This window comes from Oncorhynchus mykiss, chromosome 27 (genome assembly GCF_057628025.1).
Source record: "Oncorhynchus mykiss isolate SJ-2025 chromosome 27, ASM5762802v1, whole genome shotgun sequence".
Taxonomy (NCBI): domain Eukaryota; kingdom Metazoa; phylum Chordata; class Actinopteri; order Salmoniformes; family Salmonidae; genus Oncorhynchus; species Oncorhynchus mykiss.
In genome coordinates, this window is record NC_143048.1 from 13557678 (window position 1) to 13581913 (window position 24236).

The 24236-nt window shown below is 45.4% G+C and overlaps 1 protein-coding gene across 1 annotated transcript in view; it reads right to left on the reverse strand.

Annotated features, from left to right (window-relative positions):
* The window catches only part of LOC110507074 (zinc finger protein neuro-d4-like), a 68584-nt gene that overhangs the window by 38630 nt on the left and 5718 nt on the right, over nucleotides 1-24236 (reverse strand). The window contains exons 2-3 of the mRNA XM_036965272.2: nucleotides 9279-9308; nucleotides 7692-7852 (exon numbers count right to left, since the gene is read on the reverse strand). Coding sequence (XP_036821167.2) covers nucleotides 7692-7852; nucleotides 9279-9308 — 191 coding nt within the window. The remainder of the gene's footprint in view (nucleotides 1-7691; nucleotides 7853-9278; nucleotides 9309-24236) is intronic.

A 24236-nucleotide genomic window follows, 5' to 3' on the forward strand; every position in this document is an offset into this window, starting at 1 on the left:
GAGGAGAGGGGAGAGAGAAGAGAGGGGAGGAGAGGGGAGAGAGCGAGAGCTATAGAGTGAGGAAGGAGAGGGGAGAGAGGAGGATAGAGTGAGGGAGGAGAGGGGAGAGAGAAAGATAGAGAGGAAGGAGAGGGGAGAGAGAAGGATAGGTGTGAGAGAGGAGAGGGGAGAGAGGAGGATAGTGAGGGAGGGGAGAGAGAGAAAGAGAGCGGGAGGAGAGGGAGAGAGGAGGATAGAGTGAGGGAGGAGAGGGAGAGAGAAAGATAGAGAGGAAGGAGAGGGGAGAGAGAAGGATAGGTGTGAGAGAGGAGAGGGAGAAGAAGAAAGAGAGAGGAGGAGAGGGGAGAGAGGAGGATAGAGTGAGGGAGGAGAGGGAGAGAAGGAGGAGCCAGGGAGGAGAGGGAGAGAGAAAGATAGAGAGGAAGGAGAGGGAGAGAGAAGGATAGAGTGAGGGAGGAGAGGGAAAGATAAGGATAGAGTGAGGGAGGAGAGGGGAGAGAGGAGGATAGAGTGAGGGAGGAGAGGTGAGAGATAAGGATAGAGTGAGGGATGAGAGGGAGAGAGAGGAGGATAGAGTGAGGGAGGAGAGGGGAGAGAGAAAGATGGAGAGGAGAGAAAGAAATATTGAGTGAGGGAGGAGAGGGGAGAGAGAAAGAGAGAGGGAGGAGAGGGAGAGAGAAAGAGAGAGGGAGGAGAGGGAGAGAGCGAGAAAGGATAGAGTGAGGGAGGAGAGGGGAGAGAGGAGGATAGAGTGAGGGAGGAGAGGGAGAGAGAAAGATAGAGAGGAAGGAGAGGGGAGAGAGAAGGATAGGTGTGAGAGAGGAGAGGGGAAGAGAGGAGGATAGTGAGGGAGGGGAGAGAGAGAAAGAGAGCGGGAGGAGAGGGGAGAGAGGGAGGATAGAGTGAGGGAGGCCAGAGGGAGTAGAGAAAGATAGAGAGGAAGGAGAGGGAGAGAGAAGGATAGGTGTGAGAGAGGAGAGGGAGAGAGAAAGAGAGAGGGAGGAGAGGGGAGAGAGGAGGATAGAGTGAGGGAGGAGAGGGAGAGAGAAGGATAGAGTGAGGGAGGAGAGGGGAGAGAGAAAGATAGAGAGGAAGGAGAGGGAGAGAGAAGGATAGAGTGAGGGAGGAGAGGGAAAGATAAGGATAGAGTGAGGAGGAGAGGGGAGAGAGGAGGATAGAGTGAGGGAGGAGAGGTGAGAGATAAGGATAGAGTGAGGGAGGAAAGGGAGAGAGGAAGAGAGAGGTAGGCGAGGGGAGAGAGAAAGATGAGGAGGAGAGAAAAAAATATAGAGTGTGGGAGGAGAGGGAGAGAGAAGAGAGAGGGAGGAGAGGGAGAGAGAAAGAGAGAGGGAGGAGTGGGAGAGAGAGAGAAGGATAGAGTGAGGGAGGAGAGGGGAGAGAGGAGGATAGAGTGAGGGAGGAGAGGGGATAGAGAAGGATAGAGTGAGGGAGGAGAGGGAGAGATAAGGATAGAGTGAGGGAGGAGAGGGGAGAGAGGAGGATAGAGTGAGGGAGGAGAGGGAGAGAGGAGGATAGAGTGAGGGAGGAGAGGGGAGAGAGAAAGATAGAGAGGAAGGAGAGGGAGAGAAAGGACAGAGTGAGGGAGGAGAGGGGAGAGATAAGGATAGAGTGAGGGAGGAGAGGGAGAGATAAGAATAGAGTGTGTGGATGAGGGAGAGAGGAGGATAGAGTGAGGGAGGAGAGGGAGAGATAAGGATAGAGTGAGGGAGGAGAGGGGAGAGAGAGAAAGAGAGAGGTAGGCGAGGGAGAGAGAAAGATGGAGAGGAGAGAAAGAAATATTGAGTGAGGGAGGAGAGGGGAGAGAGAAAGAGAGAGGGAGGAGAGGGAGAGAGAAAGATAGAGAGGAAGGAGAGGGAGAGAGAAGGACAGAGTGAGGGAGGAGAGGGAGAGATAGAGTGAGGGAGGAGAGGGAGAGATAAGGATAGAGTGAGGGATGAGAGGGGAGAGAGGAGGATAGAGTGAGGGAGGAGAGGGGAGAGATAAGGATAGAGTGAGGGAGGAGAGGGGAGAGAGAAAGAGAGAGAGGAGGCGAGGGAGAGAGAAAGATGGGAGAGGAGAGAAAGAAATATTGAGTGAGGGAGGAGAGGGGAGAGAGAAAGAGAGAGGGAGGAGAGGGGAGAGAGAAAGAGAGAGGGAGGAGAGGGAGAGAGCGAGAAGGATAGAGTGAGGGAGGAGAGGGAGAGAGGGAGGATAGAGTGCAGGGAGGAGAGGGGAGAGAGAAAGATAGAGAGAGGAAGGAGAGGGAGAGAGAAGGATAGGTGTGAGAGAGGAGAGGGAGAGAGGAGGATAGTGAGGGAGGGAGAGAGAAAGAGAGCGGGAGGAGAGGGGAGAGAGGAGGATAGAGTGAGGGAGGAGAGGGGAGAGAGAGAGATAGAGAGGAAGGAGAGGGAGAGAGAAAGGATAGGTGTGAGAGAGGAGAGGGGGAGAGAGAGAAAAGAGAGAGGGAGGAGAGGGGGAGAGAGGAGGATAGAGTGAGGAGGAGAGGGAGAGAGAAGGATAGAGTGAGGGAGGAGGAGGGAGAGAGAAGGATAGAGTGAGGGAGGAGAGGGGGAGAGAGAAAGATAGAGAGGAAGGAGAGGGGAGAGAGAAGGATAGAGTGAGGGAGAGAGGGAGAGAGGAGGATAGAGTGAGGGGGAGAGGGGAGGGGACAAGGAGGAGAGGGAGAAAGAAGGATGTAGTGAGGGAGGAGAGGGAGAGAGAAGGATAGAGTGAGGGAGGAGCGGGGAGAGAGAAAGATAGAGAGGAAGGAGAGGGGAGAGAGAAAGGATAGAGTGAGGGAGGAGAGGGAGAGATAATGCTAGAGTGAGGGAGGAGAGGGGAGAGGTAAGGATAGAGTGAGGGATGAGAGGGGAGAGAGGAGGATAGAGTGAGGGAGGAGAGGGGAGAGATAAGGATAGAGTGAGGGAGGAGAGGGGAGAGAGAAAGAGAGAGAGGTAGGCGAGGGGAGAGAGAAAGATGGAGAGGAGAGAAAGAAATATAGAGTGAGGGAGGAGAGGGGAGAGAGAAAGAGAGAGGGAGGAGAGGGGAGAGAGAAAGCGAGAGGGAAGGAGAGGGAGAGAGCGAGAGGGATAGAGTGAGGGAGGAGAGTGGGAGAGAGGAGGATAGAGTGAGGGAGGAGAGGGAGAGAGAAAGATGGAGAGGAAGGAGAGGGGGAGAGAGAAGGATAGGTGTGAGAGAGGAGAGGAGAGAGATGAGGATAGTGAGGGAGGGAGAGAGAAAGAGAGAGGGGAGGAGAGGGGAGAGAGGAGGATAGAGTGAGGGAGGAGAGGGGAGAGAGAAAGAGAGGTAGGCGAGGAGAGAGAGAAGGATAGAGTGAGGGAGGAGAGGGGATAAAGAAGGATAGAGTGAGGGAGGAGAGGGGAGAAAGAAGGATAGAGTGAGGGAGGAGAGGGAGAGAGGAGGATAGAGTGAGGGAGGAGATGGAGAGAGAAAGATAGAGTGAGGGAGGAGAGGGGAGAGAGGAGGATAGAGTTAGGGAGGAGAGGGAGAGAGGAGGAAGAGAGTGAGGGAGGGAGAGAGGGAGAGAGAAAGATAGAGAGGAAGGAGAGGGGAGAGAGAAGGATAGAGTGAGGGGGAGCGGGGAGAGATAAGGATAGAGTGAAGGAGGAGAGGGAGAGAGAAAGATGGAGAGGAGAGAAAGAAATATAGAGTGAGGGAGGAGAGGGAGAGAGAAAGAGAGAGGGAGGAGAGGGAGAGAGAAAGAGAGAGGGAGGAGAGGGGAGAGAGCGAGAAGGATAGAGTGAGGGAGGAGAGGGTAGAGAGGAGGATAATAGCTAGGTAGGGAGAGGGGAGAGAGAAAGATAGAGAGGTAAGGAGAGGGGAGTGCTAGAGAGAAGGATAGAGTGAGGGAGCAGAGGGGATAAAGAAGGATAGAGTGAGGGAGGAGAGGGGAGAAAGAAGGATAGAGTGAGGGAGGAGAGGGGAGAGAGGAGGATAGAGTGAGGGAGGAGAGGGGAGAGAGAAAGATAGAGAGGAAGGAGAGGGGAGAGATAAGGATAGAGTGAGGGAGGAGAGGGGAGAGATAAGGAGAGACTAGGAGGAGAGGGAGAGAGGAGGATAATGAGGGAGGAGAGGTGAGAGATAAGGATAGAGTGAGGGAGGAAAGGGAGAGAGGAAGAGAGAGGTAGGCGAGGGAGAGAGAAAGATGAGGAGGAGAGAAAGAAATATAGAGTGTGGGAGGAGAGGGGAGAGAAAGAGAGAGGGAGGAGAGGGAGAGAGAGAGAAGGATAGAGTGAGGGAGGAGAGGGAGAGAGAGAGAAGGATAGAGTGAGGGAGGAGAGAGGGGAGAGATGAGGATAGAGTGAGGGAGGAGAGGGGGAGAGAGAAGGATAGAGTGAGGGAGGAGAGGGGAGAGATAAGGATAGAGTGAGGAGGAGAGGGGAGAGAGGAGGAGAGCGAGGGAGGAGAGGGAGAGAGAAAGATAGAGAGGAAGGAGAGGGAGAGAGAAGGATAGAGTGAGGGAGGAGCGGGGAGAGATAAGGATAGAGTGAGGGAGGAGAGGGAGAGAGAAAGAGAGAGGGAGGAGAGGGAGAGAGAAAGAGAGAGGGAGGAGAGGGAGAGAGCGAGAAGGATAGAGTGAGGGAGGAGAGGGTAGAGAGGAGGATAGAGTGAGGGAGGAGAGGGGAGAGAGAAAGATAGAGAGGAAGGAGAGGGGAGGGCTAGAGAGAAGGATAGAGTGAGGGAGCAGAGGGGATAAAGAAGGATAGAGTGAGGGAGGAGAGGGGAGAAATAAGGATAGAGTGAGGGAGGAGAGGGAGAGATAAGGATAGAGTGAGGGATGAGAGGGAGAGAGGAGGATAGAGTGAGGGAGGAGAGGGAGAGATAAGGATAGAGTGAGGGAGGAGAGGGAGAGAGAAAGAGAGAGGTAGGCGAGGGGAGAGAGAAAGATGGAGAGGAGAGAAAGAAATATTGAGTGAGGGAGGAGAGGGGAGAGAGAAAGAGAGAGGGAGGAGAGGGAGAGAAAGAGAGGGAGGAGAGGGAGAGAGCGAGAAGGATAGAGTGAGGGAGGAGAGGGAGAGGAGGATAGAGTGAGGGAGGAGAGGGAGAGAGAAAGATAGAGAGGAAGGAGAGGGGAGAGAGAAGGATAGGTGTGAGAGAGGAGAGGGAGAGAGGAGGATAGTGAGGGAGGGGAGAGAGAAAGAGAGCGGGAGGAGAGGGAGAGAGGAGGATAGAGTGAGGAAGGAGAGGGGAGAGAGAAAGATAGAGAGGAAGGAGAGGGGAGAGAGAAGGATAGGTGTGGAGAGGAGAGGGGAGAGAGAGAGAGGGAGGAGAGGGAGAGAGGAGGATAGAGTGAGGGAGGAGAGGGGAGAGAGAAGGATAGAGTGAGGGAGGAGGAGGGAGAGAGAAGGATAGAGTGAGGGAGGAGAGGGAGAGAGAAAGATAGAGAGGAAGGAGAGGGAGATAGAGGAGGATAGAGTGAGGGAGGAGAGGTGAGAGATAAGGATAGAGTGAGGGAGGAAAGGGAGAGAGGAAGAGAGAGGTAGGCGAGGGGAGAGAGAAAGATGGAGAGGAGAGAAAGAAATATAGAGTGTGGGAGAGGGAGAGAGAAGAGAGAGGGAGGAGAGGAGAGAGAGAAGAGAGAGGGAGGAGTGGGGAGAGAGAGAGAAGGATAGAGTGAGAGGGAGGAGAGGGAGAGAGGAGGATAGAGTGAGGGAGGAGAGGGAGAGAGAAGGATAGAGTGAGGGAGGAGAGGGGAGAGATAAGGATAGAGTGAGAGAGGAGAGGGAGAGAGAAGGATAGAGTGAGGGAGGAGAGGGGAAAGATAAGGATAGAGTGAGGGATGAGAGGGAGAGAGGAGGATAGAGTGAGGGAGGAGAGGGAGAGATAAGGATAGAGTGAGGGAGGAGAGGGGAGAGAGAAAGAAAGTAGAGGGAGGCGAGGGGAGAGAGAAAGATGGAGAGGAGAGATAGAAGTATAGAGTGAGGGGAGGAGAGGGAGAGAGAAAGAGAGAGGGAGGAGAGGGAGAGAAAGAGAGAGGGAGGAGAGGGAGAGAGAGATGGGTAGAGGAGAGAAAGAAATATAGAGTGAGGGAGGAGAGGGAGAGAGAAAGAGAGAGGGAGGAGGGGAGAGAAAGAGAGAGGGAGGAGAGGGGAGAGAGCAAGAGGGATAGAGTGAGGAAGAGAGGGAGAGAGGAGGATAGCGTGAGGGAGGAGAGGGAGAGAGAGAAAGATAGAGAGGAAGGAGAGGGAGAGAGAAGGATAGGTGTGAGAAAGGAGAGGGGAGAGAGGAGGATAGTGAGGGAGTGGAGAGAGAAAGAGAGAGGGAGGAGAGGGGAGAGAGGAGGATAGAGTGAGGAGAAAAGGGGAGAGAGAAAGATAGAGAGGAAGGAGAGGGAGAGAGAAGGATAGGTGTGAGAGAGGAGAGGGAGAGAGAAAGAGAGAGGAGGAGAGGGGAGAGAGGAGGATAGAGTGAGGAGCAGAGGGGAGAGAGAAGGATAGAGTGAGGCAGGAGAGGGAGAGAGGAGGATAGAGTGAGGGGGGAGAGGGAGGGACAAGGGAGGAGAGGGAGAAAGAAGGATGTAGTGAGGGAGGAGAGGGAGAGAGAAAGAGAGAGGTAGGCGAGGGGAGAGAGAAAGATGAGAGGAGAGAAAGAAATATAGAGTGAAGGAGGAGATGGAGAGAGAAGGATAGAGTGAGGAGGAGAGGGAGAGAGAAAGAAAGAGGGAGGGAGAGGGAGAGAGAGAGAAGGATAGTGAGGGAGGGGAGGGAAGAGAGAAAGAGAGAGGGAGGAGAGGGAGAGATAAGGAGAGAGGGAGGAGAGGGAGAGAGAGAAGGATAGAGTGAGGGAGGAGAGGGGAGAGAGGAGGATAGAGTGAGGGAGGAGAGGGGAGAGATAAGGATAGAGTGAGGGAGGAGAGGGGAGAGAGAAAGAGAGAGGTAGGCGAGGGGAGAGAGAAAGATGAGGAGGAGAGAAAGAAATATAGAGTGAGGGAGAAGGATATAGTGAGGGAGGAGAGGGGAGAGAGAAAGATAGAGAGGAAGGAGAGGGGAGAGAGAAGGGATAGGTGTGAGAGGAGAGGGGAGAGAGAAGGATAGAGTGAGGGAGGAGAGGGGAGAGAGAAAGAGAGAGGTAGGCGAGGGAGAAAGAAGGATAGAGTGAGGGAGGAGAGGGGAGAAAGAAGGATAGAGTGAGGGAGGAGAGGTGAGAGAGGAGGATAGAGTGAGGGAGGAGAGGGGAGACAGAGGGATAGAGTGAGGGAGGAGAGGGGAGAAAGAATGATAGAGTGAGGGAGGAGAGGGGAGGGGACAAAGAAGGATATAGTGAGGGAGGAGAGGGGAGAAAGAAGGATGTAGTGAGGGAGGAGAGGGAGAGAGAAAGATAGAGAGAGAGGAGAGGGAGAGAGAACGATAGAGAGAGGGAGAAGAGGGGATAGAGAACAATAGAGAGAGGGAGAAGAGGGGAGAGAGAACGATAGAGAGAGGGAGAAGATGGGAGAACAACACAGAGGACACAGGGCTGCTGAGAGCAGAGGAGAACTGAACTCAGAACGCCTGGAGGCTGTGTTCCAGACCTCCCTACCCCAGGCCTCATACCTCTTCATGCTGCCTCTTACCCTGTGTTTTGTTACAGGGCTTCATGCATTGGAACACACTCTAACATGCTGTCCACGAACACACACACGCACATGCACGCAGCCTAGACCTCACACACGCACAAGGACAGACACACACCTGGGCCGCGGTGGTTCTTCTCCATCCAGATGTAGCAGTTGCTCTGTGCCACGCCGGTCTGGGAGTCCAGGAAGGGCAGGCGCATGGAGCGCTCAGCACACAGGCGGGCATTGTAGCTGCGGCAGTGCTCGATGGCCTCTCTGTAGAACTCCTCGCCCAGACTGGCACAGACAGGATCAGGTGGCACACAACGGGCACAGGGAGGAAAGAGAGAGACACAGAGCCCTGTTAACCTAGGTCATTTCACTTCAGGACCCACACGTCGACATTGCATTATCCACACTCTACAGTGAGAACGTGAAGATGGAGAATCTGTTTTTCCAAAGTACAGTATCATTCTTCTGTCTCTCTCTGGGTCTGGCCGTGGGTTTCTCAGAAGACCTGGGCTGTGTGGTGCCAGGGCACGTAGAGACTCATCAGAAGGTCCTGGGCTGTGTGGTGCCAGGGCACGTAGAGACTCATCAGAAGGTCCTGGGCTGTGTGGTGCCAGGGCACGTAGAGACTCATCAGAAGGTCCTGGGCTGTGTGGTGCCAGGGCACGTAGAGACTCATCAGAAGGTCCTGGGCTGTGTGGTGCCAGGGCACGTAGAGACTCATCAGAAGGTCCCGGGCTGTGTGGTGCCAGGGCACGTAGAGACTCATCAGAAGGTCCTGGGCTGTGTGGTGCCAGGGCACGTAGAGACTCATCAGAAGGTCCTGGGCTGTGTGGTGCCAGGGCACGTAGAGACTCATCAGAAGGTCCTGGGCTGTGTGGTGCCAGGGCACGTAGAGACTCATCAGAAGGTCCTGGGCTGTGTGGTGCCAGGGCACGTAGAGACTCATCAGAAGGTCCTAGGCTGTGTGGTGCCAGGGCACGTAGAGACTCATCAGAAGGTCCTGGGCTGTGTGGTGCCAGGGCACGTAGAGACTCATCAGAAGGTCCTGGGCTGTGTGGTGCCAGGGCACGTAGAGACTCATCAGAAGGACCTGGGCTGTGTGGTGCCAGGACACATAGAGACTCATCAGAAGGACCTGGACTGTCTGGTGCCAGGGCACGTAGAGACTCATCAGAAGGTCCTGGGCCGTGTGGTGCCAGGGCACGTAGAGACTCATCAGAAGGTCCTGGGCTGTGTGGTGCCAGGGCACGTAGAGACTCATCAGAAGGACCTGGGCTGTGTGGTGCCAGGACACATAGAGACTCATCAGAAGGACCTGGACTGTCTGGTGCCAGGGCACATAGAGACTCATCGGAAGTGGAACGCACAAACAGTGCATGTAGTGAGTGACACATGAAAGGTGAGACACAGTGCTCTGAATGTGTGAACGGAGCGAGGAAATCAGCGTCGCCGAATGAGGTAGAATAGAACTGTTCACTGCTAGACAACATAATGTCAGTGGTGTGTGTGTGTGTTGTACATGTGGGCACTTGATGGTAAATATGTGTGTGTATCTGTAGTGTAAGTGAATGCAAGTCTATGTAGTACATGTGAACGCGGGTAACTGTGTATCCTGTAGAGTTTATTTAGTCTGTTATCTTGTGCAACCATCTCCTCCCCTGCCCCTCCTCCCCCCCCTTCTCCCTCCGCCTCCTCCCCTACTCCTCCTTACCTGTTCTTAATGACGGTTCCTCCAGACTGCCTGTGAACACAAAGATAGAGGGGCACTGTGAGTCACTGCCTTCCTCCTCTCCTTCTCTCCTTCCCTCCTCTCCTTCGCTCCTGTACATCACCGATGTTATTCCTGGTGCTTCTCTAACACAGTCACAACACCAAGGTTGAAAGCCATGGCAGACATTCAGTATATTGTTCATTCAGTGCATAGTATATAGGATCACAACCATACAACATACAGTATATAGGATCACAACCATAAAACATACAGTATATAGGATCACAACCATACAACATACAGTATATAGGATCACAACCATACAACATACAGTATATAGGATCACAACCATACAACATACAGTATATAGGATCACAACCATAAAACACACAGTATATAGGATCACAACCATACAACATACAGTATGTAGGAGCACAACCATACAACATACAGTATATAGGAGCACAACCATACAACATACAGTATATAGGAGCACAACCATACAACATACAGTATATAGGATCACAACCATACAACATACAGTATATATGAGCACAACCATACAACATACAGTATATAGGATCACAACCATACATTATATAGGATCACAACCACACAACATACAGTATATATGATCACAACCACACAACATACAGTATATAGGATCACAACCATAAAACATACAGTATATAGGATGACAACCACACAACATACAGTATATAGGATCACAACCATACAACATACAGTATATAGGATCACAACCATACAACATACAGTATATAGGATCACAACCATACAACATACAGTATATAGGATGACAACCACACAACATACAGTATATAGGATCACAACCATACAACATACAGTATATAGGATCACAACCATACAACATACAGTATATAGGATCACAACCATACAACATACAGTATATAGGATCACAACAATACAACATACAGTATATAGGATCATGACCATACAACATACAGTATATAGGATCACAACAATACAACATACAGTATATAGGAACACAACCACACAACATACAGTATATAGGATCACAACCCTACAACCAACATACAGTATGTAGGATCACAACCATACAACATACAGTATATAGGATCACAACCATACAACATACAGTATATAGGATCACAACCATACAAGACACAGTATATAGGATCACAACCATACAAGACACAGTATATAGGATCACAACCATACAAGACACAGTATATAGGATCACAACCATACAACATACAGTATATAGGATCACAACCGTACAACATACAGTATATAGGATCACAACCATACAAGACACAGTATATAGGATCACAACCATACAACATACAGTATATAGGATCACAACCATATAACATACAGTATATAGGATCACAACCATATAACATACAGTATATAGGATCACAACCATATAACATACAGTATATAGGATCACAACCATACAACATACAGTATATAGGATCACAACCGTACAACCAACATACAGTATATAGGATCACAACCATACAACATACAGTATATAGGATCACAACCATACATTATATAGGATCACAACCACACAACATACAGTATATAGGATCACAACCATACAACATACAGTATATAGGATCACAACCATACAACATACATTATATAGGAGCACAACCGTACAACATACAGTATATAGGATCACAACAATACAACATACAGTATATAGGATCACAACCATACAACCAACATACAGTATATAGGATCACAACCATACAACATACAGTATATAGGATCACAACCATACAACATACAGTATATAGGATCACAACCATACAACATACAGTATATAGGATCACAACCATATAACCAACATACAGTATATAGGATCACAACCATACAACATACAGTATATAGGATCACAACCATACAACCAACATACAGTATATAGGATCACAACCATACAACATACAGTATATAGGATCACAACCATACAACATACAGTATATAGGATCACAACCGTACAACATACAGTATATAGGATCACAACCATATAACATACAGTATATAGGATCACAACCATACAACACACAGTATATAGGATCACAACCATACAACATACAGTATATAGGATCACAACCGTACAACCAACATACAGTATATAGGATCACAACCATACAACATACAGTATATAGGATCACAACCATACAACATACAGTATATAGGATCACAACCGTACAACATACAGTATATAGGATCACAACCATACAACATACAGTATATAGGATCACAACCATACAACATACAGTATATAGGATCACAACCGTACAACCAACATACAGTATATAGGATCACAACCATACAACATACAGTATATAGGATCACAACCATACAACATACAGTATATAGGATCACAACCATACAACATACAGTATATAGGATCACAACCGTACAACCAACATACAGTATATAGGATCACAACCACACAACATACAGTATATAGGATCACAACCATACAACCAACATACAGTATATAGGATCACAACCATACAACACACAGTATATAGGATCACAACCATACAACACACAGTATATAGGATCACAACCGTACAACCAACATACAGTATATAGGATCACAACTACACAACATACAGTATATAGGATCACAACCATACAACATACAGTATATAGGATCACAACCATACAACATACAGTATATAGGATCACAACCATACAACATACAGTATATAGGATCACAACCGTACAACATACAGTATATAGGATCACAACCATACAACATACAGTATATAGGATCACAACCATACAACATACAGTATATAGGATCACAACCATACAACATACAGTATATAGGATCACAACCGTACAACATACAGTATATAGGATCACAACCGTACAACATACAGTATATAGGATCACAACCATACAACATACAGTATATAGGATCACAACCGTACAACCAACATACAGTATATAGGATCACAACCATACAACATACAGCATATAGGATCACAACCATACAACATACAGTATATAGGATCACAACCATACAACATACAGTATATAGGATCACAACCATACAACATACAGTATATAGGATCACAACCGTACAACCAACATACAGTATATAGGATCACAACCATACAACCAACATACAGTATATAGGATCACAACCATACAACACACAGTATATAGGATCACAACCATACAACCAACATACAGTATGTAGGATCACAACCATACAACATACAGTATATAGGCTAACAACCATACAACATACAGTATATAGGATCACAACCATATAACCAACATACAGTATATAGGATCACAACCATACAACATACAGTATATAGGATCACAACCATACAACCAACATACAGTATGTAGGATCACAACCATACAACATACAGTATATAGGATCACAACCATAGAGCATACAGTATATAGGATCACAACCATATAACCAACATACAGTATATAGGATCACAACCATACAACATACAGTATATAGGATCACAACCATACAACCAACATACAGTATGTAGGATCACAACCATACAACATACAGTATATAGGATCACAACCATACAACCAACATACAGTATGTAGGATCACAACCATACAACATACAGTATATAGGATCACAACCATAGAGCATACAGTATATAGGATCACAACCATACAACACACAGTATATAGGAACACAACCATACAACATACAGTATATAGGAGCACAACCATACAACAAACAGTATATAGGATCACAACCATACAACATACAGTATATAGGATCACAACCATACAACATACAGTATATAGGATCACAACCACACAACATACAGTATATAGGATCACAACCATACAACATACAGTATATAGGATCGCAACCATACAACATACAGTATATAGGATCGCAACCATGCAACATACAGTATATAGGATCACAACCACACAACATACAGTATATAGGATCACAATCATACAACATACAGTATATAGGATAACAACCATACAACCAACATACAGTATATAGGATCACAACCATACAACACACAGTATATAGGAACACAACCATACAACACACAGTATATAGGAACACAACCATACAACATACAGTATATAGGATCACAACCATACAACCAACATACAGTATATAGGATCACAACCATACAACATACAGTATATAGGATCACAACCATACAACATGCAGTATATAGGATCACAACCATACAACATACAGTATATAGGATCACAACAATACAACATACAGTATATAGGATCACAACCATACAACATACATTATATAGGATCACAACCATACAACATACAGTATATAGGATCACAACAATACAACATACAGTATATAGGATCACAACCATACAAGACACAGTATATAGGATCACAACCGTACAACCAACATACAGTATATAGGATCACAACCATAGAACATACAGTATATAGGATCACAACCATACAACACACAGTATATAGGAACACAACCATACAACATACAGTATATAGGAACACAACCATACAACATACAGTATATAGGATCACAACCATAGAACATACAGTATATAGGATCACAACCATACAACCAACATACAGTATGTAGGATCACAACCATACAACATACAGTATATAGGATCACAACCATAGAACATACAGTATATAGGATCACAACCATACAACACACAGTATATAGGAACACAACCATACAACATACAGTATATAGGAGCACAACCATACAACAAACAGTATATAGGATCACAACCATACAACATACAGTATATAGGAACACAACCATACAACACACAGTATATAGGAACACAACCATACAACAAACAGTATATAGGAGCACAACCATACAACACACAGTATATAGGAACACAACCATACAACACACAGTATATAGGAGCACAACCATACAACAAACAGTATATAGGATCACAACCATAGAACACACAGTATATAGGATCACAACCATACAACATACAGTATATAGGATCACAACCATAGAACATACAGTATATAGGATCACAACCATACAACACACAGTATATAGGAACACAACCATACAACATACAGTATATAGGATCACAACCATTCAACATACAGTATATAGGATCACAACCACACAACATACAGTATATAGGATCACAATCATACAACATACAGTATATAGGATCACAACCATACAACCAACATACAGTATATAGGATCACAACCATACAACATACAGTATATAGGATCACAACCATACAACATACAGTATATAGGATCACAACCATACAACATACAGTATATAGGATCACAACCATACAACATACAGTATATAGGATCACAACCATACAACATACAGTATATAGGATCACAACCATACAACATACAGTATATAGGATCACAACCATACAACATACAGTATATAGGATCACAAACATACAACACACAGTATATAGGATCACAACCACACAACCAACATACAGTATATAGGATCACAACCATACAACATACAGTATATAGGATCACAACCATACAACATACAGTATATAGGATCACAACCATACAACATACAGTATATAGGATCACAATCATACAACATAGTGTATATAGGATCACAACCATACAACATACAGTATATAGGATCACAACCCTACAACCAACATATGATATATAGGATCACAACCATACAAGACACAGTATATAGGATCACAACCCTACAACCAACATATGGTATATAGGATCACAACCATACAACACACAGTATATAGGATCACAACCGTACAACCAACATACAGTATGTAGGATCACAACCATAGAACACACAGTATATAGGATCACAACCATACAACATACAGTACGTAGGATCACAACCATACAACACACAGTATATAGGATCACAATCATACAACATACAGTACGTAGGATCACAACCATACAACATACAGTATATAGGATCACAACCACACAACATACAGTATATAGGATGACAACCATACAACATACAGTATATAGGATCACAACCATACAACATACAGTATATAGGATCACAACCATACAACATACAGTATATAGGATCACAATCATACAACATAGTGTATATAGGATCACAACCATACAACACACAGTATATAGGATCACAATCATACAACATACAGTATATAGGATCACAACCATACAACCAACATACAGTACGTAGGATCACAACCATACAACACACAGTATATAGGATCACAACCATACAACCAACATACAGTATATAGGATCACAACCATACAACATACAGTATGTAGGATCACAACCACACAACATACAGTATATAGGATCACAACCATACAACATACAGTATATAGGATCACAACCATACAACATACAGTATGTAGGATCACAACCATACAACATACATTATATAGGATCACAACCGTAAAACCAACATACAGTATGTAGGATCACAACCATACAACACACAGTATATAGGATCACATCCATACAACATACAGTATATAGGATCACAACCATACAACATACAGTATATAGGATCACAACCATACAACATACAGTATATAGGATCACAACCATACAACCAACATACAGTATATAGAATCACAACCATACAACATACAGTATATAGGATCACAACCATACAACATACAGTATATAAGATCACAACCATACAACCAACATACATTATATAGGATCACAACCATACAACATACAGTATATAGGATCACAACCATACAACATACAGTATATAGGATCACAACCATACAACCAACATACAGTATATAGGATCACAACCATACAACACACAGTATATAGGATCACAACCATACAACCAACATACAGTATATAGGATCACAACCATACAACATACAGTATATAGGATCACAACCATACAACATACAGTATATAGGATCACAACTACACAACATACAGTATATAGGATCACAACCATACAACATACAGTATATAGGATCACAACCATATAACATACAGTATATAGGATCACAACCATATAACCAACATACAGTATATAGGATCACAACCATACAACATACATTATATAGGATCACAACCATACAACACACAGTATATAGGATCACAACCATACAACACACAGTATATAGGATCACAACCATACAACATACAGTATATAGGATCACAACCATACAACACATAGTATATAGGATCACAACCATACAAGACACAGTATATAGGATCACAACCATACAACCAACATACAGTATGTAGGATCACAACAATACAACACACAGTATATAGGATCACAACCATACAACATACAGTATATAGGATCACAACCATACAACATACAGTATATAGGATCACAACCATACAACATACAGTATATAGGATCACAACCATACAACATACAGTATATAGGAGCACAACCATACAACATACAGTATATAGGAGCACAACCATACAACATACAGTATATAGGAGCACAACCATACAACATACAGTATATAGGATCACAACCATACAACATACTGCTGTACAGTACATGCGTGTGTCATCCATACTATACCGCTGTACAGTACATACGTGTGTCATCCATACAGAATACTGCTTTACAGTACATATGCGTGTCATCCATACAGTATACTGCTGTACAGTACATACGTGTGTCATCCATACAGTATACTGCTGTACAGTACATACGTGTGTCATCCATACAGTATACTGTTGTACAGTACATACGTGTGTCATCCATACAGTATACTGCTGTACAGTACATATGTGTGTCATCCATACAGTATACTGCTGTACAGTACATTTGTGTGTAATCCATACAGTATACTGCTGTACAGTACATATGTGTGTCATCCATACAGTATACTGCTGTACAGTACATATGTGTGTAATCCATACAGTATACTGCTGTACAGTACATACGTGTGTAATCCATACAGTATACTGCTGTACAGTACATACGTGTGTCATCCATACAGTAGTATATAGGAAATATAGCACAAATTCCAGTGTAACAGACAAGACAGAATATTGGGACTGGCTACACCTCACACTCCATACTATACCATCAGACCCAACCTCTGCACTGGGGATTAGAGATGTTCTGGCTGGGCATTAAAAGGGATATGTTGTGACCCCCTTCCCTCCCTGGCAGTCCAACCTATGGTCACTCACTAGCGTTTCCTATGGGATGAGAGGAGGCCTGGATACCAGAGGACCAAATGTAACACACAGCAGGGAGCGACTGGAACAAGACTAAGGGACTTAGACTATGTCCCAATCTGCACCATGTTGCCTAATAGTGCACTGCTTTTGACCAGGGCACTATATAGGGGATAGTCTGCCATTTGGGATGAAGCTTAGCCATGGTGGTAGCAGGGAAATCAGTTCAACTGAGGCTGAGTGGTGCTGGGTGGGGGGTAGTGGATGATGTGGTTGTGTATGGAAGTGGGATATTCTTCACGTACTGTTCCACTGTCCTGTTGGCGTTCCACAGCAGAGCTTCGATGACGGTGGAAACATCAGGGTAATCACTAGATATGTGTCATTCTTCAAGATGACAACACAGACATAATGTTTCCCATCAATCTTCCTGTTTAGACAAAAACCCATGGATACGCTGGCCGGGGAGAACGCACACGTCCCCACAAATAAATACCCCTAAATGCAAAAGAGGCAGAAGGACACACGGGCACGCCGCGTGCACACATACACACGCAAAGCTATGCACCCAGCTTTTAAAATATTAAGCGTGCGGTGTGGAAATAGGCTTGATCTGAAAGGCTGCACTAGTCCTGCTAGGACAGGAACGGGCTGCAACGGGGTAAGAGGAGAGAAAACATTCAATATGCAAAGCAGCTATAACCCCGGAGGTTCCACCCTCTCCCTCCTCCTCTCCCTGCGCCCCTCTCTTCTCTGCACCCTTGCCCCCCCCCACACACACTCCCCAATTCATCCCTTCCCCCACCCTGTCACCCTGGCGCTGCCATTCGAGCTATCGGAATAAGTCGGCCCTTTCAACAAGAAGTTGACAGCTGTAGAAAATGGCTGCTTTCAGTTTGGTCGCTTCTGCCTGCAATCTCATTACATTACGCCGCGGCTGTTTGCCCTTGAAGGTTTAAAAAAAAAAAAAACTATTTGGGGTTAGTGGAAGCTAGGCTGGAAGAGCTGAATATATATACCACATCACCAGGGAAACCAGGCAGAGACAGACATGACCAAGCTTCTCTATTCTGTCCACTGTCAGCATCCAGAGAGTCCTTCTACCAGTGGCCTACTACAACATGGAGGAGCTGAGGGCCTGTACTGGTGGTCTGGCCTGCTTTCAGCTCCGGGGGCTTAGCAGGGACTCTGTGAGGCAGGCTGAAGTGGACAGGAAAGGCACGGCTATGTTTCACCGAGGGGGGAAATAATTGATCAACTCTATGGCCACAAGCATGGAGGAGGAAGCTGTTTCAGCAACGTAACTCTATGGCCAGTGTAGTTCTAAACAAGCGGAGCACAGCGCTGCTAGATAGGGTGGACCCGTGTGAGATGACCATCCATCAGCAGCCCTACACAATCAGAACTCTGGATGCAGCCGGAAACAAAACCGTACTAAACCACACAGATAGTACACAAGGATAGACACGTTAGCAGGTTTCAGACCAGTCACTGATCCAGACACAGACACAAAAACACACAAAGAAGGAGAAGCATCTCGACACCAGGCAAACAGAGGGGAGCGATTGGTCCAAACAAAAAGCAGAGCAGAGAAAGGAGCATATGGCTGGGAGCAAACACACACACACACACATACAGACACACACACACACACACACACACACACACACACACATAGACACACACACATAGACACACACACACACACACGCACACACAGACAGACACACACAGACACACACACACACACACAGACAGGCAAACATACAACCCTCCAAGATAGCACAACCCCCCCACCGTAACGCCCTCTATAACCCAGTTTCTAAGGCATTGGAAGCAAGAGCAATAAACTGCAGTCCACAGAATGACACACCTACACACAGTACATGCTACGAACACAATTTACAAACTACAATACCCAGAACTCCAACCCCTGACCACTCTCCAATTAGCCTCAATTAGCAGTGGCTTGAATGAAAGAGAAACAGAGGGCTCCACCTAGAGGGAAAGTCAGGTCATTGGAAAATGAAACCTCACCATGTAAAATATGAACCAGTCATAAAAACCAAGCTACAATTACAAAATGGCAATTAGGAAAAGGGATGACTTCCTAATGGTGATTTCTAACTTGGTGATGTACGCATAATGACGCTGCAAGAGAAATGGCATGGCGTTGAGCTGATGGATTATCAAGGAAGGATGATTTCACATCACGTAGGCCTACAGGAGACAGCTACGTACACAAAAGCACTCTCTCTATCATAAGGTTTGAACCAATATGTTCAACACACACATATGGGGGATGTGTGTGTGTGTGTGTGTGTGTGTGTGTGTGTAGATGGCCAGGTGTGCAGACCTGTGTGTGTGTGTTTGTGTGTGAAGGCAGCAGTGTGGTGAACAGCCTGTAGACTAGCCTTCGGACCATGGTCATAGGCCTTCAGTACTGATGCTTTACTGCTCTGGTCCACACAGCACAGCAGTGTGAGGCAGGCTCTGCCTTGCCTGGTGGAGGAAAGGCAATCTGTGCACCCATCCCCCCACACCCAGTCTGCAGATTACACTATGCAATATCACCCTTACCCATTCCACCTCCTCCATCTCTCCCCCCCCCCCCCTCTCTTTCACAGTACCCAGAGAAATGATTTATCTCTGTTTCTACCCCTCTACAGATGTGACTGCCTTTTCTTGGTCTCTCAGTACTCTCAGTAATGTTTGCTGTGCTGCTGAGGACTAGGAGGTGTAAAGCTATAGGCCTGGTGTAGTGAGCAGATCAGCCCAGAACTGAACAGCAGACACCAAACCCAGCCGCTGCCTCACACGCCCAGCCAGACCCTGAAAATGAGGGCCGACATGTACGAGCTGCAGAAAATACATACTTAGCAGTATTATCAAACCATGTGAGGGCAAGAGTTGAATGTACATTACAGGAAGGAGATTAATTCCATCCAAACATAATCAACTGTAGCCTGTATGCATTGCGTCCACCCAAACTCACTCTCCAACTGTTGACAGTGGATATACTTTGTGCATAATAAAAACAACGTACACAGACAAGCACAACGACCTGTCACTTTGGGGGACGGCTTCGACGTCGCTATGTAGCATGAAACCTAGGCCTTTTTCATGGCTAGGATGACCATCGGTGACAATGCTGTGATGGCGTGTGTGTGTGTGTGTGTGTGTGTGTGTGTGTGTGTGTGTGTCTATGTATGTACAGTGGGGCAAAAAAGTATTTAGTCAGCCACCAATTGTGCAAGTTCTCCCACTTAAAAAGATGAGAGAGGCCTGTACATTTTCATCATAGGTACACTTCAACCATGGCAGACAAAATGAGAAGAAAAAAAATTCAGAAAATCACATTATAGGATTTTTAATGATTTTTTTTGCAAATTATGGTGGAAAATGAGTATTTGGTCAATAACAAAAGTTTATCTTAATACTTTGTTTTATACCCTTTGTTGGCAATGACAAAGGTCAAACGTTTTCTGTAAGTCTTCACAAGGTTTTCACACACTGTTTCTGGTATTTTGGCCCATTCCTCCATGCAGATCTCCTCTAGAGCAGTGATGTTTTGGGGCTGTTGCTGGGCAACACGGACTTTCAACTCCCTCCAAATATTTTCTATGGGGTTGAGATCTGGAGACTGGCTAGGCCACTCCAGGACCTTGAAATGCTTCTTACAAAGCCACTCCTTCGTTGCCCGGGTGGTGTGTTTGGGATCATTGTCATGCTGAAAGACCCAGCCACGTTTCATCTTCAATGCCCTTGCTGAAGGAGCGAGGTTTTCACTCAAAATCTCACGATACATGGCTTCATTCATTCTTTCCTTTACACGGATCAGTCGTCCTGGTCCCTTTACAGAAAAACAGCTCCAAAGCATGATGTTTCCACCCCCATGCTTCACAGTAGGTATGGTGTTCTTTGGATGCAACTCAGCATTCTTTGTCCTCCAAACACGACAAGTTGAGTTTTTACCAAAAAGTTATATTTTGGTTTCATCTGACCATATGACATGTGTGTGCCTCTCTCATCTTTTTAAGTGGGAGAACTTGCACAATTGGTGGCTGACTAAATACTTTTTTGCCCCACTGTATGTATGTATGTATGTATGCATGTACAGTGCCTTGCGAAAGTATTCGGCCCCCTTGAACTTTGCGACCTTTTGCCACATTTCAGGCTTCAAACATAAAGATATAAAACTGTATTTTTTTGTGAAGAATCAACAACAAGTGGGACACAATCATGAAGTGGAACGACATTTATTGGATATTTCAAACTTTTTTAACAAATCAAAAACTGAAAAATTGGGCGTGCAAAATTATTCAGCCCCCTTAAGTTAATACTTTGTAGCGCCACCTTTTGCTGCAATTACAGCTGTAAGTCGCTTGGGGTATGTCTCTATCAGTTTTGCACATCGAGAGACTGACATTTTTTTTCCCATTCCTCCTTGCAAAACAGCTCGAGCTCAGTGAGGTTGGATGGAGAGCATTTGTGAACAGCAGTTTTCAGTTCTTTCCACAGATTCTCGATTGGATTCAGGTCTGGACTTTGACTTGGCCATTCTAACACCTGGATATGTTTATTTTTGAACCATTCCATTGTAGATTTTGCTTTATGTTTTGGATCATTGTCTTGTTGGAAGACAAATCTCCGTCCCAGTCTCAGGTTTTTTGCAGACTCCATCAGGTTTTCTTCCAGAATGGTCCTGTATTTGGCTCCATCCATCTTCCCATCAATTTTAACCATCTTCCCTGTCCCTGCTGAAGAAAAGCAGGCCCAAACCATGATGCTGCCACCACCATGTTTGACAGTGGGGATGGTGTGTTCAGCTGTGTTGCTTTTACGCCAAACATAATGTTTTGCATTGTTGCCAAAAAGTTCAATTTTGGTTTCATCTGACCAGAGCACCTTCTTCCACATGTTTGGTGTGTCTCCCAGGTGGCTTGTGGCAAACTTTAAACGACACTTTTTATGGATATCTTTAAGAAATGGCTTTCTTCTTGCCACTCTTCCATAAAGGCCAGATTTGTGCAATATACGACTGATTGTTGTCCTATGGACAGAGTCTCCCACCTCAGCTGTAGATCTCTGCAGTTCATCCAGAGTGATCATGGGCCTCTTGGCTGCATCTCTGATCAGTCTTCTCCTTGTATGAGCTGAAAGTTTAGAGGGACGGCCAGGTCTTGGTAGATTTGCAGTGGTCTGATACTCCTTCCATTTCAATATTATCGCTTGCACAGTGCTCCTTGGGATGTTTAAAACTTGGGAAATCTTTTTGTATCCAAATCCGACTTTAAACTTATTCACAACAGTATCTCGGACCTGCCTGGTGTGTTCCTTGTTCTTCATGATGCTCTCTGCGCTTATAACGGACCTCTGAGACTATCACAGTGCAGGTGCATTTATACGGAGACTTGATTACACACAGGTGGATTGTATTTATCATCATTAGTCATTTAGGTCAACATTGGATCATTCAGAGATCCTCACTAAACTTCTGGAGAGAGTTTGCTGCACTGAAAGTAAAGGGGCTGAATAATTTTGCACGCCCAATTTTTCAGTTTTTGATTTGTTAAAACAGTTTGAAATATCCAATAAATGTCGTTCCACTTCATGATTGTGTCCCACTTGTTGTTGATTCTTCACAAAAAAATACAGTTTTATATCTTTATGTTTGAAGCCTGAAATGTGGCAAAAGGTCGCAAAGTTCAAGGGGGCCGAATACTTTCGCAAGGCACTGTATGTTAGACTAGCTGTTAGACTAGCATCTGCCAGTCTAACAGCTGGAACACATTGGGCTGTTGAGGGGGCTGTGGCGTTGTTCACCAGGAGCTGTCACACAAACACACACACACCCAGCAGGCCTGGACACACTACCATACACACACACACACACACACCCAGGCCTGGACGCACTACCACACACACACACATACACACACACACACACACACACACACACACACACACACACACACACACACACACACACACACACACACACACACACACACACACACACACAGTGCTGATGTTAAGCTGATGCTGACACATCAACAGACAGCAACACAGACAGCTGCACCACTGTAGGACTATCGACCAGCTCATCTGTTAAAGTACCATGTCCCTGAGACAAATACAGCTTGGCATAGTGTGTGTGTAGGGCTGGGAGTCACCAGAGACCTCACCATGCAATACTATCACCATACTTAGGTGCCAATACCATATGTATTGCCATTCTCACCATTCTATATGTATTGTGATTCTCACCATTCTATATGTATTGCCATTCTCACCATTCTATATGTATTGTGATTCTCACCATTCTATATGTATTGCCATTCTCACCATTCTATATGTATTGCCATTCTCACCATTCTATATGTATTGCCATTCTCACCATTCTATATGTATTGCCATTCTCACCATTCTATATGTATTGCCATTCTCACCATTCTATATGTATTGCCATTCTCACCATTCTATATGTATTGCCATTCTCACCATTCTATATGTATTGCCATTCTCACCATTCTATATGTATTGCCATTCTCACCATTCTATATGTATTGCCATTCTCACCATTCTATATGTATTGCCATTCTCACCATTCTATATGTATTGCCATTCTCACCATTCTATATGTATTGTGATTCGATGCTGTGATTTTATTGCGATTCGATGTTCTAAACATATTATTCACCAGTCTTCTGCAGAGGGACGAGAGAGAGGCATGAGAAAACAACGTTTGATCAGTCATGTTAATAAAAGTGCTGAAAACAAATAGTCTCCCTATTT